This window comes from Apostichopus japonicus, chromosome 12 (genome assembly GCF_037975245.1).
Source record: "Apostichopus japonicus isolate 1M-3 chromosome 12, ASM3797524v1, whole genome shotgun sequence".
Taxonomy (NCBI): Eukaryota; Metazoa; Echinodermata; class Holothuroidea; order Aspidochirotida; family Stichopodidae; genus Apostichopus; species Apostichopus japonicus.
In genome coordinates, this window is record NC_092572.1 from 26,090,886 (window position 1) to 26,113,730 (window position 22,845).

At 37.3% G+C, this 22,845-nt stretch overlaps 1 protein-coding gene and 1 long non-coding RNA gene across 2 annotated transcripts in view; one reads left to right on the top strand and one right to left on the bottom strand.

Annotated features, from left to right (window-relative positions):
• Positions 1-3,304: 3,304 nt before the first annotated feature.
• Positions 3,305-22,845, top strand: part of LOC139977990 (uncharacterized) — a 94,249-nt gene continuing 74,708 nt past the window's right edge. Inside the window, exons 1-8 of the mRNA XM_071987882.1 lie at positions 3,305-3,521; positions 3,978-4,181; positions 13,444-13,752; positions 15,113-15,421; positions 17,221-17,529; positions 18,232-18,537; positions 19,850-20,158; positions 21,343-21,654. Of these exons, the coding sequence (XP_071843983.1) occupies positions 4,091-4,181; positions 13,444-13,752; positions 15,113-15,421; positions 17,221-17,529; positions 18,232-18,537; positions 19,850-20,158; positions 21,343-21,654 (1,945 nt within the window). The 5' untranslated portion in view covers positions 3,305-3,521; positions 3,978-4,090. The remainder of the gene's footprint in view (positions 3,522-3,977; positions 4,182-13,443; positions 13,753-15,112; positions 15,422-17,220; positions 17,530-18,231; positions 18,538-19,849; positions 20,159-21,342; positions 21,655-22,845) is intronic.
• Positions 6,110-11,954, bottom strand: LOC139976925 (uncharacterized). Its single transcript, XR_011796322.1, has 4 exons — positions 10,091-11,954; positions 8,564-8,693; positions 8,088-8,257; positions 6,110-7,693 (listed from the first exon to the last, which is right to left on the bottom strand). It is a non-coding gene; the product is annotated as an uncharacterized lncRNA (long non-coding RNA).

Here is a 22,845-nt window from a genome sequence, read left to right on the forward strand (position 1 = left end):
GAATTTCTAAATTCCCAAATGTCATGAAGTTTATAATATGTGGTTAATTCCTCCTGATGATAAATTTAAGGGATTCTACTTCAAATTCTACATCCGATAATCAATTTCTTAAATCCAGGAATAAGGATAGTAGAAAAAAAAAACTGTTTTATGTTCAATGGTACTTATTTACGTAGCGTATGTTTTGACGGTCTCATAGCAACGACTATAAACGCGTGATTTTGTGTAACCATTTTCCTATCCTCGCTTTGGCAAATTGCGATGGATAGACAGCAATCCACCTATGCTACATAGTACCTCTCTCATACCCATTTTTCATAGAATAACCCTAAAATCATCAGCTGCGGGGATTGCTGAAATGTTTGCAAAGAAAATGTTTAATAAGGTATAACACAGGATATTTGACACCCAATGTACATGGCTTGATCAGTTTGAATTAGAGACAGCCGTTAATCAGTATGAACTGAAGTGTATTATAACACCATAACATATGTTAGACATGTCAGCAGATGCTAATGTGGAAAATTCATAACCCAAAGCTGTTTCAACTATTGATTGGTTACGTGTCTACACATATGACCCTATGTTGAACTTGTAAGTATAACTTGTAAAGATGGTTTAAATTGCTGCATTTAAGCGTTTTACAGTAAAGTGTCACCCACTTTGAGTTAAAATGTGGACAATTTTCTCCCGAAACCTTTATAGTAGACGGGTTAATCCAGTCAATCAGTATTCATAAGATTGTGTGTTTTTCCTTCTATGTAGCAACTGGTCGTCACGGCTGCATGCAGGGACATATGGGTACAGAGATTGCCTTATAAATACTGGGGTGTTTACAATACCACAATCAACAAATTACAATAACACGCTGTCAAAGTTAGTGAACCATTATTGGACGTCTTATTGCACTAATCTTATTACCGAACTACTTAACATCAAAATAAATTAATTAACTTATAATCAAATATTGAATATTATTTGCCCGTTTACGTTATACATTGCATCCTCTATTATATTGCCCCTCTTGTTTCAGTTTCCCATCCCCTGCAACGTTAAACCAATGTTCATACTATCTGTATGAATATAACATAGTAATGTTCTATTTAAGTTCGAAAACTCAAGGGGGTTAAATTTGTCGCATATGGTAACTTCAGGGTTCACCAGTATATGGGGCCACGTTCAGGTCAGTTTCTGGTAGGTCTTCGGGCCAGAGAGAAATCCCGGATTAGCTGCCTATAAGTTTCAATGTTAAAGATCAGGTACTAGTTGCATTCAACTAACAAAATCATACGTTTCTTAATTTATTAACATAGATAATATTTAGCAAGATCGTACTGTTACTTCCAATTACTAGCAATGCATCACTCCGATTGTAATTGCTTCAGTTGTAATATAGTAATATGTTAATGTCTTTACTCAATGCATTCCACTACTCCGTTTAATATGTTTCACTCAGTAACCTGGCAGTTACATTTTCCTCAATGTTTGGATAATGGCCTAACACTAGTCACCTGACGTATGAAAGTTCGATCTAATAATTATTTAGCTATTGGCAAGATAAAACCTTGATAAAATAAATATAATAAATATCCTGCTTGAACGCAGAACTATGTCCACACAGAACAGATGTACTTTACGTTACATAATCATATTTATAAATAGCACAGTTACTTAGACAGCTGTTATAACTTTACATGGAGCAGTTACTTCACAATAAAAAATGACTTAACGTAGCCATGGAGCTATACGAGGATTGAATATCATTCAATATAAATCAACGCATAGACAGTCAAATAAGACTAAAACGAATACATATACAGTGTTGAGGTAGACTTGAAGTGAGCTTGGAACAACGCGAGGTTATATATGTTTTCATATACATTTTGCATTATATTAGAAGTTTACACGTAATTACGTTGGTGGCCAAAAAAAAAGGCGCGCCATACATCTTCCGTGAAGAGTGACATGCATATAATTAACGGTACCTTCCTAGCTGACAATTTAACCTAGTATAAAACATAAGTTGAAACAATGTCAACTTTCAGAATGTAGTAACGTCTTGGACGATACTTTTACTACCTTGCATAAACATAAAATGTCAATTACACTTAAAATAAGTTTATTACATTGGGACTCAAACTATATTACACGTAGGGCTTTATTACATTTATGACAATTTACAATTTTGGAAAATTCACAAGTATATCTCTTGTACCCTTGGGAAGTTAGAAGTTGATGACTAGGCCCAAAAGCTTATGTCAAGAAACTTGCGTTTTTTTTTTTGTGATCTCTGGTCTATTAATGTCATTCCTGATTTATTCCATACTGTTTCTATCGTGTTTGGCTTTAGGCTCTAACACTATACGCTTGGTAGTTCACCTTATTTTACGAAAAGTGCAGGCATAAGTGTTTTGTCCCGACTAGGTTTCATTTGGCCGAACGTTGCAGAAAAAGGAAAAACACGAACGCAGTACCTCCTGCAGTATTTTTACAAGTTTGTTGTATTATCGCCGTTTGCGATTTCAGTATTCAGATATTCAGTTCGCTGAAATTGGATTGCATTTCTTACTTTATTTTGACCCGCCTAGTTTTAAGTCGAGATATTCTCGTACCAATCGTCTTAGAGTTCAGATATCAAACCAATAATTACATTGCCAACTTAGACAGATCATTACGATTGACAACGAAACTTGAATTATAAATAGACATAACCTTGAATGGTAACGTCACTGCTATATGGACAAGAATTTAACAAGAGTGCCTGAACTGAACTAGATCTGATAACTAGAGAATTGGGTTTGTGCCAGTGAGACCAGCCAATCAGATTGATTTTTTTTTATCAAAGTCAATTAGAGAAGTTTTAGTACACATGTAAAAAGGCCAAAATCATACATGAATACAAAATAAATATAAAAAACCCATAAAAAACATAAATTCGGGACAGCCCCATGGTTTCCCCGATTGTCTAGAATAATATACAGTACCACTTAATGGAAATAACAGGAGATGGCAGGAACCTTGTTATACCCAATTGCAATTTATAACCCCCAATCGAAGGATGTAATTGTCAATTGTATGTACCCTACACCTAAAATAATCACTTAGTAACTGTTTGAGAAAAAAACAGAACGTGTCATGTCAGTATCAATTACGGATGTGGGTACAAGCCATCGTCCAAAACAACACACACATTACAGCACCGTTTGAGATTATCTGTGCTATGTATTTGAAGGCAATATCAAGTCCTTGGAGAAATATATATCGATACAGGCGTAGTGACCCTTTATGTGAAAGAAATGAAATGATTAACATTGACTATAGCTTTAGATCAAGAATTGGAAAAGTTTGTGACATATATATATATATATATCATATGAAACATTTATGGGATCTACCGACATCAAACCATTGGCTAGTCAATCGCAAACATGTGACTATCGCGAATTTAGATCGGATATAACTTTAGTCGTAGAACTGCCTTCTAGATCGTAAAACGGAAAGGAAAATTTTCATCATAAAAAGTGAGTATGATTTCCTGTTTTCAAACCTTCACTTTTTCGCTTTGGAACTTTCGCTAAGTTATATTTAAAACAGGAGGCCTCCGGTGTGTGTTTAGGTAATTAAGTTAGTCACGTACTTACGTAAGTGACTCTGTTACAGTCGTGACTGCGATCAAAATTACACCAACCACGTCACGAATAAAAACATATTAAAATATGAGTGACATGCACGGCTCGGTATAAAACTCATGGAGACACCGGTTGAAAAGGAACTTTTGCTTTAACGATCATTAGTTTATGCATTTTATATGGGAGAAGTCCTCAACAAGCAATGGAATAATTGTAAGATTAGGATATACTCTACGGATGTATAGTGACATCTCTGATATGTAGTAAGTGTACTTTAGGGTAGTGTCATGCCTGAGACACATTACGACCTCCGCAAGCTTCCGTATAAAATTTATATTTCTGCTGCAGCTTGTCAAGTGAATGTAAAGTACGTAGCTGAAGATCCCCCAGTATAATTGATTCAACATGAAAATTTGCAGCCTATTTGAGCCTTGAGTACTCCAAGGAACAACACCAACAAAATGTTTCTAATAGGTATAAATTTTCTCACCTCTTTGGCGACGTTGCTATCAGCGATGTTACCCCTCGTATACACACAGGGAAATGGAGATGGTAAGTGTTGATATTGCATTTTCGTCAGTTTCAATTTTAACACTCCAAATGAACATTATATCTCGCTTCACTGGCGGATCCAGGGCCTTTGTTTGGGAGGGGCCAAAGTGGCATTAGAGTGATATGGGGGAGGGGTCTAAGGGGAGGGGGTGCCCCGCGCGGGCCCCTCCCCTTTGGAAAATTTTCTATTGCTGAATGCCCTCAGATGCAATTTGGTGCGACAAAAGTGTACAATGGTGATGTTAATTTACTTCTAAAAAAATGTTTCCCAGGTGTAATTTTGTAAAATATTTATAAAACAAAGTTGGGATCATCTTTCTCAAGAAATTTTATTTCTCATAGGTTATAGATTTCTTACAACCAGCCTGTAACTGCAAAATGGTGTAAAACTGTAAATCCTCATGCTCATACATTTACATAGCTCCCAACTCTTGAGAAGGCAAATGCTGGTCCATGCCACGAATCGCCGTCCTGGGGGAGGGGTATAAGGGGAGGGGGTGTGCCCCTCCCCTTTTGCATTTTTTTGGAATCCTGGTGATGCCTACATGTAAAATGGTGGCACTTAGAAAGGCTTTTGTCACCCAAAATATTCTGAGAAATATGCATTTTTGTGTGTGTAACATCAATAAATTGAATAGTAGGTGATAATTCATTCTTTCCCGTGGCATGAAAATGTTCGCTGCTCGCCCCAATGAAAAGAAATATTGGCTAATTTGAGGTTCAAATGATGCTGTAAAGGAGGTTTTATGCTCTATTATACTAAATGCTAAAGAAATGATGGTAAGTCAAAATTTGATGCAAATTTTTTTATGTATACTTGACAATTACAATGCGGTTTGGGTGTTAGAATGCAGTTCTAATTTCCGCGAATTGCGGGTCAGTTGGGAGCTCTGCATTTAACTTTAAACCAGAAAACGAAAAGGTTTAGACTAGTCCAGGCGCGGCGGAAAGGAAAAATTATTGGGGGTGGGGGGGGGGGGGCTAATGTGTGGAGACTATCTAAGCGGAGAGCCACCATCGGTTGGCGCGGAGCGTACAATAAAATTTTAGGTTTTTTTCAAACCCCAACATGGCCGGAAACGGCACTTCCTGAGTGTTTTATGCTGCGAATACCTAGCCCTAAAATATGGGTCTCAAGCCTGCAATTTCTCCGATTGCACGAGAAAGTCTGTAAAAACATTGTAATTTGTATATTCGATGGTGTTTTAAGAGAGTAGCTATTACTCGTAGTGTACTCGCAAAGACGTTTTTGAGTGTAGTAAGGGCAGTGGCGGAGCTAGGTGTATGGTCGGGGGGGGGGGGGGCGCTTTCGACACTATCTAAGCGGAGCGCCACCACAGGTTGGCGCGGAGCGTACAGACAATTTTTGAGTAAAGATACTCTATAGATTGCAGGAAATGACCCATTTCGGGCCTTGCTAATTTACAGATAAACGGAGAATAAATAGGGGCCATTGCCATTTTGTCGGAAAATTACACCAACAGAATATGGCAAATGTCAATAGGTATATGAGAGCGCAATCAAATAGTCAATAATCGCGAATAAGTAAAAAGTAGTGAAAAGCTGAAAAGGGCGCCAGCAGTCCCTTTGAGTTCGTCGGGGGGGGGGGGGTTGCATCCGCCCCCTGATCGTATGGACGCTCCGCCACTGAGTAAGTGGATGTTGGAGAACTGGCTGAAATGAGGCAAGTCAAGCCCGGGCATGTACCGGATGCGCGGCGATCATGCCGTCCCACATACACGCACATTAACACTGAGAGAACAACCAATCTGTTACGACATACACTGTAAAAAATTTCTCTGTATATTTACAAAAGAAAAGCTGTCAATTAGTTTCCATCTGTTTTTTCATCAGTGTACAACAGCAACTGTAAATGCACCACTACGGTTTGTGTAGAAACAGATTCATTCCTATTTATTCAGGTAGAATTTTATGTGGCAACATGGAAAAAGTGATGTAAAATTCAAAATACTTTTTGTATATTGGTCGAACTTTTTTCGTTTCTAGACAGAATGTTTCCGTTAATTTACCAAATAACAGTTTGTATACACAGTAAAAAGTTGTGGTTGAAAGTAAAAGTTATGTATTCAAATGAAGCTGCTATATGTTGGTAAAGTAATTTGTGATCCTGGGCGAATCCTTTGTAGAGAGGAATTTGTTGTAAATGAAAGAGATTTAGATGAAAAAATAAACGTTATACCAAGAGGAACACATTGAGAGAGTCAAATTTACCAAACACACATATCTTTATTTACCAACATGCAATCTTGACAGGTGTTTTAAACTTTTAGAATATCATAAACAGCAAATGTGGAATTAGCACTGCAAACAACAATGTAACAATATATTACACTAACATGAACAGTTTAGATATCATTCAAAAACAGGGATAAAGTGTGTATTTGTCTACCAGTGCGTTGAAAAACAGTGATATTATCATACTACTACTAAACTATTTCAGCATATTAATCTGGACTTTCCTGATGATATTAGACTCCCAAAGGTAAAATACTATTTAAGCAAGATTGGTAAATGCTGAATAGCAAGGGGTCAATTTACCTTATGAACCTACCAAGGATACTGCTGTCCATTGTAATTAGCACTCTTACAAAGAGATAGTGTCTAGAATGAAAGAGCAACGACTAAAAAATACTATTCTATGACATACTAAAGAAATAAGAAACAAAACAATAACATGAACCTGGAAACCACTTAAGTTGCATTGAAACTGAACCTGAAACAAAAAGATATTAACAGTGTGAAACTCAAATACTATTTATATGCTTAGAGTACTTAAAAGGATTTCTTCTAGTAAAAATACTTTGTTTTGAATGAGTACAGTTGCTACCCTTGGAAATAAGCTTTACTGCCAGGCGCTATCAGAACAACTCCCAAATCAATAGAAAGAAAAAAGAAAACAGTTAGATTGATGGTCAATGTCAAAGTGATGAAACTTCAATTGAAATGCTCAGGCACACTTGGATATTTTTTTGATAAAATGAACCCTTTCCAATATATAGAACAATCAGAAAATCTACTTGACAGTGCTCAAATTTGGGATATTTTTATATAATTACATCCAACTTGTACTGAAAAAGCTACGAGGTTGTTCTGTACAGAATCATATTTTGTATTTAAGAAAATACAATGTTTGGTTAAAAGACTTCTGAAGCAAGCAGATTACCTTATTGTTTATTAAGTATTTTAAAAATCAACTTTAAGTTACATTGTAACATGAATCTGTAAAATTTAGTGATTTATAGCAGAATAGTTCACAGATTCAGCGCTTTTGAAATGGAGGTATCATTTAACAAAAAGTATATGGCATTAAACAAAACAAAATTAAATGCCGTTAGCTCAAGTAGCTTAATACTTTTGGTCACATTCACTGCATATCTCACTCTCTACTTTCCTTCATCCGCTCACAAAGAGAAGTTACTTTCGGATTTATACACCATCTGTAAGATTTCTTTGCCCTAGACCCTCTCCCTGGATCAATCTCGAACAGTATTCTGTAGGGAATAATTTGAAAAAAGTTTCATGAGTCCAATCTATCCTTGTTTACCAAAAACATCCTAGTGCTTAAAAAACTAAATGTATTCAATTTTGGTAATAGTATCCCCAAAATTAGTTAAACTTCACATAAAAGTTATATATAAATATATATATATATATATATATATATATAAAAGTTTGTATCCATTTTATTATATATAAACTGTTGTTATTTGCATGCCCGACAGGTGCACTAGTAGTTTAATGAAAACATTTAATGTTGCACAACATTTGTTGGCGATGACAGTTCTTCTTTGCAGTTCTTCTTGCATGATCTCAACAAGATGGAGGAACTGTAGTTTGAATGCACCTCCTTTATTAATCTGTCAAGAAACTAGGTTTAAACTGTACCTCTGTATGTATTCCATGGTTGCTTGAACCTCGAGCTATGGGATAGCATATGTTGAACACATAGTAGCTCATGAACAACATCTTCAACACAGCAGTAATGGATGTAGGATACAGCAGCGGTTCCCGATCAACTGTTATTGCCATTCTGTTTCTAAGAAATGGATTGCAACCTGTTACATAAAAACAAAATCATTTTTTATTAATATCTTAAAGTATAAAGATCCATGGATTATAATTTTAAAAGCAATTTCATTCAGAAATTATGCAAGAGTAGCCTGCAAGTGAAACTCTTGCACTCTGGATGAATCCAGTGGTCACTGTGATGCAATTTACTACAAAAAAAGTCAAAACCTGATGACCTAGTGCATAGATATGTGAGACCAATCATAGTCTTAGGATAGAGATAAAATGAGTGTTTCAATATCATCTTCTCTATGGTCATGATAGAAGTGACTTTTCAAAGCTGAATAACTTACAAAAATTCTGTTGCACTTTTCTTCAGGACATGCACGTAAATTGAAAATTTGGTTGATTTTGATGAAGCGGGTAGTGACACATCTTTCTAGCTGCAGTATCAGAGTGAACACCACATGAACAAGTAACCATCTGCAAGAGAGTAAAAACATATGGAAATTAAAACCTTTCGGAAATGGGTCCGGCTCTCCAACAATACATTACAAATCCGGTGCCCCTGACTATTCCATCTCAGGTTTAGCTGAAGCCAATCCTATGTAAGGAAAACAAACAAACACTTTTGGTTACATATATTTTGACAGATGACAAATCATATCAGTTAATACTGTAAGTAGGTTACAGTTTGGCATAATTCATAACACCCACAATCAGTACATTCATGCTAAGATTGGGTTAGTATAGCATACAACAGTGCATACATCAACTGTCCATGATACTTAAAGTAGGCTAGGGGCAATTAGCAGCTCAGGCACAGTTCTGGATGGGTGGGGGGGAGGAGGGCTAGGAGGTAGACTTTGCCTGTATTTTTTTTCTAGCTCGCAATTATCACAATTCCCCTTTACAAAGAAATTTCCTTCAGGAATTTTTTGTATAGTTAACTTCCACCTAAGCCCTCTCCCACTCAAACATACCTATAAATACTAAATTTCGAGTTCAAACATCTTTGGTTCTTGTGATATCGTGTGTATACGCCAATGCATCAAATGACAGGCACATAGTACATACAGGGTTTCCCCATTACATGCTATAGCATCATTCAGAATTGAACAAGGAATAACAAATGGTTTTACCGACCAATAATTAGTTTTCAAAATTCAGCGAGAAAAACAAAACAAGTCGTATTAGTAAAATTCTGATTTATCACTGGAAAAACGTGATTTATCAGACAAAATTTTTTTTTTTAATTGATCGATGATCTATTTTAGTGATAGATCAGAGTTTGTTAACCATAAGCCTAGCCTAGATTGTTCATTTCTGAATTTTAACATTTGGCGTGCCATAGGGGACTGCACGACTCCCCCAAGATTCAGGACGGGACTGCACGACCCCCCCCCCCAAGATTTAGTGTAAGCCGATCGGGGCTTCAAACTAAACAGTTAAAGTGATATCAAGAAGTTTTCTAAGAGAATCTATGTTATATAATAAAGCATAGATACTGATTGGTGACCAGTGTCTAGGCTGCGTTATATCATAGCGAAACGATACCGCGAAAGAATGAATGTAAGCTTAGGTTTGGTATGACTGTCAAAACAGCTACGACGATATGCTAGAAGTAAGCGATCGTTTATGCTCGCCTAACAAAGAACTGCCATAGCATCCTGTGCTAGTATGCACACAATGGACCGACAGAGAGCTGTGCTGTCGGCCTAGCCTACTTGCTTTGCCGCTTATTTCAAAACAAACAAACCAACAAACGAACTTTTAATAAATGCTTACGTAAAAAGTAACAGTTTCATATGACTCAATTCACTATAGTTGCACTCATGTTAGATTAAAAAGGACTACAAAGCTTTGAAATCATAACTTACCGTAATTACAGCGGTTTCGGACCTTCGGTGCGCGCGCCCAGCGTCATTCAACTGTAAGTAGTGTACAAAGGTCATCTACAACTTTGCGACACAGTTGTTAACTTTACTATTTCGGAAAAAACTCGTTGATTGCGTAAGACTAAACGTATATGCTTCTTTCTATCATTCCAACAACATGTAAAATACGGTTCTCGTTTTATGATGCAAGATTTGGTGTAACGTTTTCGCGGTCACTTCGACCGCATAATTAAAACTTGGATCGAGCCTGATGCTTTTGTTCCGACACAGCAGTTGATGTATTGTTATGAACATTTTGTTCCCATATACAGAAAATGTTGTTACAATACATTTTGTAAATGGACAACAATTTTTTTTAACAACATGATTAATTTTAGTAGATGAACGGCGTAAAGCTGTTATATCACAGACATTTTTTACAGTGTATCGTTAGAAATTTAAAGTTTTTTTGCAACATATTGTAAAATATCCGAGAGAAATGCCGGTCCATCGTGTTGTTGGGGGCTGCAAAAATGTTATTACCCATGCAATAAGCCTTCATCGATGGCCGAAAAAAAACATGGCGATTATGACCAAGTTATGAAGAACACCAGCGACGATTTCACTGGGCCTAGCCAGTATACAGCTCCGTATGTTGCGAACACTTCACGGAAGCATACTACGATCCCTCCTTTCCTATGAAATAAAACAAATGAGCTTTAACGGGTCGACATAAACGAGTCGTTCTTCTGTCTAGTAATCCACAATCTGAAAAAGCTCCGACTGAACCAACATTAGCAACAATCATTGTATTATATGACATTAAAATTAAACTGTACTTTCCATAGACATTATCATTCTTAAATTACACTGATGTAATTTGTGACATCAAAGGAGGTTTAAAGAAAAACAACTTACAATAAATCTTTTGCTTTAAGCTTACAAAACAGATGCATGTCCATCGCTATCAATCGTTGTTATGACAACTTAAAACAATAAACCAGAAGCATATAGAATAAAGGGTAATTTAAACCAAGAAACACTGCACGACGCAACTCACATGCAACAATGTTACCCACGCACGACGACACGTACAACACTGACGTGCAACGTGAAACACAGCATCACACGCATTAAAACAATCGAAGACCATTAACAGGGTGTACTGCTGAGTTTCTGAAGAGAGATTGTAAAACAAACCATCTACTGCTGCAGAAACAAGTCTAAGAAACAAGTCTAAATTCTCAAGAGTTCTGCTGCTTCCAGTGGTCTTTATTATAACTATCTGTCAAATATCATTGGAGATATGGATAATTTAGCTTCCAGATTAAAGGTACGCAGCAAACATGTCTGGGAGGTAAATGCTCCTAAAAAGGTCAATGCCCGTTCACCTATGCACATATTATATGACATCACGGTCCCGCTAGAACTTTCTTGTAAAGAGAATTGGAGTCACCATATAGAAAACATTACTAAAAAGGCAAATAAATTTCTTGGATTCGTCAGAAGGAACCTTGGAAACTGTCCTGCGAAACTAAAGGAGCAAGGGTATATGTCTCTTGTTCGGCCTCACCTAGAATACTCATCATCCGCTTGGGATACCCATCTTTCCAAGCATTTGAAACAAATTGAAATGGTCCAGCGAAGAGGGGCGAGGTTCGTCAAGAATGAGTTCAAGCGTGAACCAGGTACAGTTGCTCGGATTACGACTGACCTCCAGTGGCAACCATTTTATATCAGAAGGAAAATCAACAGATTATGTGTACGTCATAAAGCAATTAATGGAAAAACTTCTAGACCTATCTCATCCTACATTAAGTAGCCAGCTCGTACAACTAACAACTCAATGAAGCTAAGTTCATCCAACCTAGCTGCAAAACAGATGATTACAAATATAGTTTTTTTTTCCGAGAACGATAAAACGCAAAAACAAAAAAATAACACTACCTGTATCTTGTTGCTTTACTCCAACAAAACAAAGGCATTTATATATGAAATATATAAATAATAACATATATCATAAAATGTATATGTGGGTACCGTACCTACAAAGTCTTTGTTTATTGCCATACGTCTGACGTCTTATTGAACACAATTATCAAAATTGCTACTATCTTGGGTCGATTCGGAGCTGTAAAGGGCAGCAATATATGATCCTATCTTCAGTTCCGGGAGGACCTTAGGCAGAACATGGACACTTTTCTTTTCATTGGAGTTCAAAGAACCAATGTGCGGTATCCCACAACAATTCTAATCATAATTGTTGCATAGATAATAAGTAATCTCAAACAAATTATAACGGATTTTCCACTAGATGATCTTAAACTACATTTGTTGAGTAAAGCAGCTCATTTAGCTGGATGCCTACATACCCTAATGGACAATCATCTCTTTCAAGGCAAAATTAAATTAAAAAGAGAGTACATTCTGTTCTTGTCAATCATATTTTGAAATGCAAAAGAAAAGTCAAGTCATTTTGGTAATGATGGACAGTAAGACATATAGATTTTTTGGTTGGATGCCCATATACCTTTAATCAGGGACTCTTGCATATGATGGGCAAGCAATTCCTTCAAGGAAAAATTACATTTAAAAGAAGTATATTCTGTTCTTGTCAATCATATGTCAATCACATAGATTAAGACCAAAGGTATCAGCGAGAATTTGGTTTAAGCAGTCTTGGGCAGTCTGTCAACATTAACAACATGAAATCGTGTCAATCTACATAGTAGAACGCCATTTACAATAAAATCATGGATTTAAGAAATTCGATGCAAGTTGTATCTAAGAATACATTTTTGGACTCATTCAATTTTAGTATTAAGAACCTAAACAGATGCCAATATTTAAGCAGTTTTCCTTAAAACCCGTTACATCGAAGCATTCAAATTATTTAGATACTGTTATGATATTGCTAAAAATTACTTGCTATGTTGACATTACAAATCATAAGAGTTGATAGTAGTTGGTATCATATTTTATTTGACATTTGACATTTGACATTTTTTTTTTGGTATTCCTTTTAGTTTTTATATTTTTATTTCACATTGTAAAGTTTTCGACTACTGAACTCACTTTTGTATGCGTACATTTTAATTAGACTCAATTGATGCCCATTGTGGCCGCTATATTATTAGATTATAGTATGATTATATTGTGATAGCGTGATATAGATATGCTTTTTGAGACCATGTGCCTTTCTCATATCTGTGATAGAATTGGCATCCTTTCTCGATAAGATTGTTTCAAGTTTTAAAGAAACAACGGTCGTTATTAAGAAAAGCTACCTTTCGTCATATTTAATTGTCATCTGTCCTTGGTGAAGGCATTTGTATTGTTCTTATCTTGGCGCCCAGTTCGACTTGTGGGTGGTATGTGGGACCACGAAGGCAGAGTTGAAATTTATCTGAATGGAGCTTGGGGCACTATCTGTGATGATTATTGGGACAAGGAAGATGCGGATGTAGCCTGTCGGCAGCTGGGATATGGTACGGCTATCACAGCAGTTTCGTCTGCCGGTTATGGAGAAGGAACTGGTCAAATCTGGTTGGATGATGTACAATGTGGCGGATCAGAACATAATGTTTTGTCTTGTGCAAACCGTGGTGTCGGTGTACACAACTGTGGTCATGGAGAAGATGCTGGAGTGAAATGTATAAGTCCAGGTAAGACCACTTGAAATATGACTAAAGTTCGAGTTTACGCTTTGTATCGATATGGTTGCATTTGGATCATGTGACGAAATTACTTTTACATGAATGAACTAGTAAACTAGTTACAATTATTTTATGGCAATATTTTGATGGCAATATTATGTCCATTCTTCCCTCCTGAAATATGTCACCGGTGCTGTGGCCGAGACGATAAAGGCGGTGGCATTTGATACTATGCAAGTGGGAAGTCCTCGGTTGATCGAAGTTGGTTTTTCATCCAAGAGTAAGCTACGGTTTTCCCATCTGAAATGGCTTTCTAAATTAGAAAGATTCCGAACTGAGTAAAAATGTTATACTGGAAGCCACCCGACGTGCCATTTGTAATCGATAACCCCTTTCTGACTTCTCCGACATTCCTCGTCGCTTAAGGTTTGGCAAAATATATGTCTGACTATATGTGAAGCAAGAGGGATAAAGTTGATCCAAATATTTGTAGGTTATTATTCTTAAAGATTTGAAAATTGAAATTAGGAATGGTAGTTAAAAAGGAGAGAAAAAACATCACAAAGAACCTGTGGTATGTCGTACTGGAAGTGCCTAGAATCAATGAGCAGGTTGAGTATTACAATAAGATAAACAATAACGGTACTCCATTCTTGTCAAATTTTGCACATGCTCGTTTGAAAGGGGGGGGAGGGTGGTATATTTCAGTTATGAAGTTCGTTTTGAGGACACAAGGTAGAGACCGTCGTGCTTTCCAACGAGAACTTTTATTTTAGGGTAGGTATTCAGGTCAAGACTAATTCTGTTTTTTACTAAAGTTCACTATGATGTTACACACCACAACATCCCTAATAAAAATACACAAACAAGCAGGGTCAGCATTTTTAAAGTTAAAAGTTAAATACCCCATTTTTATATGAGTATTACATTCATTTAAGGCTTTTGTCAAATATATAATTACAAAGCTTGGTCATTCCACCAGACGTCCTTGTGTGCATATTGCTGACTTCACAAGCGGTCGAGTTATTGTGCCGTTACATCTCATTCCTTCATCAAGCTGTCGTGGAACATTCATTTTTAATGCAGTATCTAAATTTAATTTTTTGCAAAACACAAGAAGATTCGATTTGATAGAATTTGAGTCTTATCATTTAGAAAGAGCTTGAGGTAAGTGGCACAAAACAAATATCAGAATATCATTACAAATAATTAGATTAGTTTTGTGATTAAGGCTGCGTTCATGTCGTCATGAGTTGACGTAGACCAAACCTTTTCGGGCAAGCATATTTATTCAATCCATTTCCTAATGAAACCAGTCGTACGTTATTTGGAAATGTTATTTTTGTAAAATATCTACCGTTATCCGTAGTACGAGTTGTGGACGGCACCACAGATTATGAAGGCAGGATTGAAATCTTCATGAATGGTGCTTGGGGAACAATTTGTGATGACAGCTGGGGCAAAGACGAAGCCGACGTAGCGTGTCGACAGCTTGGGTATAGTGCGGCTATTGAAGCAGTCTCTTCTGCGAGTTACGGAGAAGGAACTGGTGAAATCTGGTTGGATGATGTAAAATGTATTGGATCCGAAGAACATATCTTGGCTTGCCATAACAGTGGTGTCGGTGTACACAACTGTGGTCATCATGAAGATGCTGGAGTGAAATGTGAATTCCCAGGTAAGATTCAAGTAAGATTCAGGTAAGTTCTACATTTAGCAGATATTTAAAATATAAATTGCGGTTACAGCTTAGGTTTGGTATGTTAGTTATGACTGCACAAGATAATGTGACAACCTTACTTGAACATAGCTTAGCTAGGTATTCCTTTGGTACAATTATGTTACTAAACATTCACAAGTTGTTGATGGCAATGATACCATGTCAATATTCATGATAAGTAACATTCCCTATTCCTTCCTGAAATATGTCACCGGTGCTGTGGCCGAGTGGATAAAGGCGCCGGCATTTGATACTTAGAAATTGGGAGGTCCTGGGTTCGATCCTGGGACGAGTCACAATCATGTGGGTTTTTCATCTAAGAGCAATCTACGGTTTCCCCTTGTGAAATAGCTTTCTGAATTAGAGAGATTCCAAATTTGAGTTAAACTGTTATGTTGGAAGCCCCGAAGGGAAATTTGTAATCGATAACCCCTCGTGGGCTCCTCCCACATTCGTCGTCTCTTAGGCGTCGTAAAAATAAATGTCTCATTATTAGTAAGCAAGAGAAAGGCTAAAAATGATTAAAATAACTTTTCCTATGCCATCATTCTTAAAATTAGAAAATTCGTTACAATATATTCTAAATAAAAAAAACAAGATATGTACTAGGTGAAAAATAATGTTTGTAAGTGGTTTAGCCGGTAAGTGTTTTCTCTCCGAACTACAATGAGACTAGTAAATGGCGAAGCAAACTACACAGGACTAATGAAGTTGCTCATAAGTTGCATACAAAGTTACATATAATATACAAGCTTATGAAAGATCTCAAAGAAGCCCGGTGGATGCACACAAATAAAAGTGTGTGAATGATGGTGACAGACCCGATAAAATATATACCCGTGTTACAACCCAAATATTGGGTAAAAATCCTATTTGAGATTATTACTTTAAGAATAAATTACAACGTATGTTTTCATAAGTTAAGTAGGAAGCATACTATAGGAACAAACTGTCAACAAACGTACCTCGTGCTATCTGGTCCTGGAAGTGCCCAGAGTCAGTGAGCAGGTTTAGCACTAACATGAGACAAACAATAACGACGCTCCTTTCTTGTCCAATTGTGAACATGGGGAGGGGGGTGGATGTAAATAATGAATTTCGTTTTGAAGACACCAGGTAAAGACCGTAATGCTTCAACGAGAAGCTTTATTGTTGAAAGGATATTCAGGTCAAGATTAATTCTGTTATTTCACTTAAGTTACTATGATATCACACTAGACAACCAACTGCCCACCCTATCCTACTCTCAAATAAAGAAAAAGAAAAAGAAACAAAAAACACACATAAGCAGCAACAGAATATATTTTAGTTAAATACCCTCCTTTCTTATTAGGTTTACATTTATTCAAGGTTTATGTCAAATATATAATTACAGAGCTTGGTCATTCTACCAGACGTCCTGTGTCCATATTGCTGACTTAAACTGTCGAGTTCTTGTGTCGATACAGCTCATTTCTTCTTCAGCTGCCGTAGAAAATTAATGTTTAATGCAGGAAATAAATGTGTATTTCCAAACACAAGAACATTCCATTTGAAAAAATGTGAGTCCTATTCTCTAGAAAAAAAAAACCTGAGGTGAGTGGCACAGAACAAATATCATTACAAATAATCAGATTAGTTTTGTGATTAAGCTGCGTGCAAGTCGTCATCAGTTGACGTAGATCAATATTGTTTGAATAAGCATAATTATTCAAGACATCGTTTAAGGAAACCCGTCGTACGTTATTTTGAAATGCTACTTTCGCCGTCATCCGCAGTACGACTTGTTGACGGCACCACAGATTATGAAGGCAGAATAGAAATCTTCTTAAACGGTGCTTGGGGAACAATTTGTGATGACAGCTGGGGAATAGATGAAGCCGACGTAGTGTGTCGACAGCTTGGGTATAGTAAGGCTGTGGAAGCAGTCTCTTCTGCGAGATACGGAGAGGGAACTGGTGAAATTTTGTTGGATGATGTTCAATGTATTGGATCCGAAGAACATATCTTTGCTTGTCAAAACAGTGGTGTCGGTGTACACAACTGTGGTCATCATGAAGATGCTGGAGTAAAATGTGAAATTCCAAGTAAGATCATTCTTCATTAAGCAGATATTTGAAATATACATTGATGTCAGAGTTTACGTTGGGTATGTGAGATATGACTGTATCTAATCATATGACAAAATTACTTCAACATGACTTAACTAGCAATTTTCTTACGGAACAATGATTTTTCTAAACATTCGCAACTCTTTGATGGCAAAATTATGCCTTGTAAGTATTCATGATAAGTTACATTCCTTCTTCTTTCCTGAAATATGTCACCGGTGCTGTGACCGATTTGATAAAGGCGCTGGCATTTGATATTTAGCAACGGGAGGTCCTGGGTTCGATCCTGGGACGAATCAATCTCATGTGGGTTTTTCGTCTCGAGCGATCAACGGTTTTCCTCATCTATTATGGCATTCTAAATTAGTAAGGGTCAAAGTTTGAGTTTAAATGTTGAACTGAAAGCCACCGGCCGTGAAATTAGTAATCGATCGGCTCTTACGGGCTCTTTTCACATTCCCGCTCACTTAAGAGTCGTAAAAATAAATGTCTGATTATAAGTAAACAAGAAGAGGGCTAAAAGTGATGGAAAATAACTTTTCAAAATACCATCATTCTTAAATGAGAAAATTCTTTACAAACAAATATTTACATAATAAAAGAAGTACTGCGTTCAACATAAAAAGACGTCTGTAGGCTGCCATGCTACAGTATAGTACTTGTTTTTTCCGATTACAGTGAGATTGGTGAACGGCGAAGGGATCTACACAGGACGTGTGGAGTTGTTCATGAACGGAGAATGGGGTACCGTTGGTGAAGACCCATGGGATGATACTGATGCTAGTGTTGTTTGTCGTCAACTCGGTTTTCCATATGGTGGCACTGCATACAGGAGTGCGCATTTTGGACAGGGCACTGGACCAATATGGATCGATGAGGTCAATTGTGAAGGCCAAGAGACTAGCTTGCTGCGATGTCCTCATCAGACCGACACATCTGAAGATTCTCACGACGAAGATGTCGGTGTAGCCTGTAACGGTCTACGTGCGTATTGGAGACAGTAAATTGGAAAGATTTTTAAATGATATTCTTGCTATTGATTTGAGAACCTTCTTGAGGTATTTTCATATGCGACTCATAATTCGAAATTGAGTAACGATCATTTTACTAAATATAATTTTTAATCATGGTGGCATCACATAGCATCGCTTCCACTTTTATCAACCGATTTATGTCAGAACAACTCTGTAAGATCGAAATAGGTACACATGTTACTACCAATTTGAGAAGGTAAATGCATATTTACGGATGAGACTACTTTTTAAGTTTTAATCTAAAATTGACATGAATTTCAACCACCTTGTAAATAAAGCGGCTTCGAGAGTACACAACTGAGCATGCAAGGTTAAATAAAATGTGTATGCTAATGTAAGATCTAAAGGTGGCCCGGAGGATACACCGTTCAAAGTGGGTGCGTTCGTGGCGACAACATGATACATACCCGTATTAAATCCCAAAGATTGGGTCCAAATCTTAGTTGAGATTATCAGTAAATTAATCATTTATAAACTTACGTCATCATCAGTTAGGGCGGAAGTATAGTTGAGAAATAAATTATCTAAAAAAATACCCTGTGGTATGTTGTACTGAAATTGCCTGGAGTCAGTGACCAGTTGCAAAACGTTGCTCTTTTCTGGTCCAAATTTTGATATTCAAGTCAAGAATAATTCTGCTTTTTTACTAAAGTTACTATGATGTGCTACTCGACAAAAAACCCAATCCCACACAAAAAAAGCAACGGCATATGGATATATATATATATATATATATATATATATATATATATATATATATATATATATATATTTATATATATACATATTAGTCAAGTATATCCATGTCATATGAGTGATATGTTCATTCAAGCTTATGTGAAGTATATCATTATAAAGCTAAGCTATTCGACCAGATAACCTGTGTGCATATAGCTGACATATAGCTTACATATTCGTCGAGTTATTGTGGCGTTACAACTCATTCCTTCTTCAAGCTGTCGTGGAAAATTCATGTTTCATGTAGGTATCTAAATTTGCAAAACACAAGAAGATTTGATTTGATAAAATGTGAGTTTATGTGATCTAGAAAAAATTGAGTTCTGTTGCACATAACAAAAATCAGAATAACATTATATAAAATCAGATACATTTTAAGATCAAGTCGTCATCAAGTCGTCATCAGTTGACGTAGACCACGTCTGTTTTGGGCAAGTCTATTTAGTAAATACATTACTTAAGGCAACCCATCGTACGTTATTTTTGAAATGCTATTTTTGTGATATATCTACCGTCATCCGCAGTACGATTAGTTGGCGGCACCACATATTATGAAGGCAGGATTGAAATCTTCATGAATGGTGCTTGGGGAACTATCTGTGATGACAGCTGGGGTATGGATGATGCGAACGTAGCCTGTCGGCAGCTTGGGTATACAGCGGCGGATGCAGCAAATAGTTCTGCGAGTTACGGAGAAGGTAATGGTAATATATGGTTGGATGATGTTCAATGTACGGGATCCGAAGAACATATCTTGGCTTGTTATAACAGGGGTGTCGGTGTACACAACTGCGGTCATCATGAAGATGCAGGAGTGAAATGTGAAAGTTCAGGTAAGATCATCCTTCCTTTAGCAGATATTTGAATATAAATATAGTTAGAATTTACGTTTAGTATGTTAGATGTGATCAGGGGCGGCGGTTCGTACAAAATATTGGGGGGGGGGGGGGGTGGGTGGGTGGGGGGGGGACATTTGCTTGGGTGCAGGCGCGTAGCAACTTGCATCCTCAAAACTGTTCTCGCGCTTCACCGCTAAATATGATTTGGATCAATAATGTCACTCATTATTTACTATTTATACCCACACAATATACTATGCCACCAAATATTGGGGGATATTAGATACAATATCCCCACCTAAAATATTGGGGGACATGTCCCCACCCCCCCTTGATTGCCGCCCATGGATATCATTGCATTTAATACTTAGCAATTGGGAGGTCCTGGGTTCGATCCTGGGACGGTTTACAACAAGATGGGATTTTCAACCAAGACCAATCTGTTTTTTTCCCATGTGAAATGGCTTTCTAAAATAGGAATATTTCAAAGTTTAGTTTATATGCTTAACTCGGAGCCACTCGAAGTGAAATTTGTAATCGACCAGCATTTGCGTGCTTCTTCCTCTTTTTTGGTCGCTTAAGCCAGGTAAAAATTACTGCCTGATATTAAGTGAAGCAACAGGTAGGCTGAAATTGATTTTTTTTTTAATTGGTCGTACGCCAAGATTCTTACAAATTTGTTTATTTATAAACACAATTCTTAAAAATATAAATTAAGAACTACGTGTAACAGAAAAGGAATGTCTGTAAGTTGTCCTGCTAGCGCGTGGCTTCTCCGAATTACAGTGAGATTAGTGAATGGCGAAGGGAGCTTCACAGGACGTGTGAAGTTGATCATACTGTTGCCTACAAAGTTAAATACTATATGTATGCTTATGTAGATCTAAAAGAATCCCAACGGATTGACACCAGTGAAATTGTTTGCGTTCGTGGCGACAGACCTATTACGATATATATCCGTATTAAATCCCAAAGATTGGGTCAAAATATTATTTGAGATTATATCTAAAAGAATTAATTATTAACTTATTTTATCATACATTAGATGGGAAGTATAGCTAAGGAAAAATTTAAAAAAAAAACATGCTTTGTGGTATCTGGTCTTAATCCATTGTCTAAGGAAACCCGTCGTACGTTATTTTGAAATGTTATTTCTGTAATATACTTACCTTTATCAGAAATACGACTAGTTGACGGCACCACAGATTATGAAGGCAGGATAGAAATCTTCATCAATGGTGCTTGGGGAACAATTTGTGATGACAACTGGGGCAAAGATGAAGCCGACGTAGTGTGTCGACAGCTTGGGTATAGTGCGGCTGTGGAAGCCGTATCTTCTGCGAGTTACGGAGAAGGAACTGGTGAAATCTGGTTGGATGATGTACAATGTATCGGATCCGAAGAACATATTTTGGCTTGTAATAACAGTGGTGTCGGTGAACACAACTGTGGTCATCATGAAGATGCTGGAGTGAAATGTGAAATTCCAGGTTAGATCATTCTAAATTTAGCAGATATTTGAAATATAAACTGATTTTAAAATTTACGTTTAGTATGTTATATATGACTTAACTAGCAATTTCCTAAGGTACGATGTATCACTGCTGCTGCTGCTGTTTTGCCATAGTCCTCAAAGAATCGTCGGCATTCTCTTGTGTGCCCTTGCTCTTGCCACGGCCATTTTTCCATCTGTCCACTTCCTGATGTTATCGATCCATCCTGTTTTCCTACGTCCTAGCCTGGCCTTCCCTTCTACTTCTCCTGCTACTGTCATCTGAATTAGGCTCTGATCGGCGCTTCCAATGTCCATACATGGACAGCTTCCCCTTCCTTAACTGGAGAAGTAGACCTTCCTCTTCTGAAACTCCTACTGGCGGAACCATGCATTTGTCTTTCTATCTTTCCAGCTGACCTGAAGCATTCTACGCCACACCCACAGCTCAAGTGATTCTATTTTCTTCGTGTCATTCTGTTTTAACGCCCAACTTTCTGCACCATAGAGAGCTACACTCCACACAAGAGATTTCATCAGCTGTTTCGTCAGTTTCAGGCTGATCTCTTTTGCCTTCCACAATCCAATTAGTTGGCTGGTGGCATCTCTTGCAATTGCCAACCTAGTACAAATCTCTGGTGTAGAGTCTCCATCAATCCTTACCATTGAGCCAAGGTATTTGAAGCTGTCTACCTAGTTCATTGCACTTCCGCCAAGAAAGATCTGTTCTTTGCTACCATGAACCATAACATGACTTTTGGCTGAGTTGATATGGAGACCAAAGGTGTGGCTGCATTTCTCCAATTCTACTACTTGCTGTTCCAGTTCTGTTTTTGAGCGTGCAATCAGTGTGGTGTCATCAGCATAGCGGATATTCCATATTGCTCTTCCACCAACAATGCTACCCGATCTATCATCTAATGTCTCTTTCACCTGTCGCAAGATGGCTTCACCACAAGCATTGAAAAGCAAGGGGGACACAATGCAGCCCTGCCGAACTCCTTTCTCAAATGGAAACTAGTCTGTGTGGTCATCTCCGACTCTAATAACTCCAGTAGCTTCTGAGTATAGTCTCCAGTAGCCAGACTAGGTGTTTAGGTGTGACATAATCCAAGAGAGTTTTCCACAGGACAGCGTGGTTGACTGTGTCAAAGGCTTTGCTGTAATCAACAAACATCAGCCACAGTTG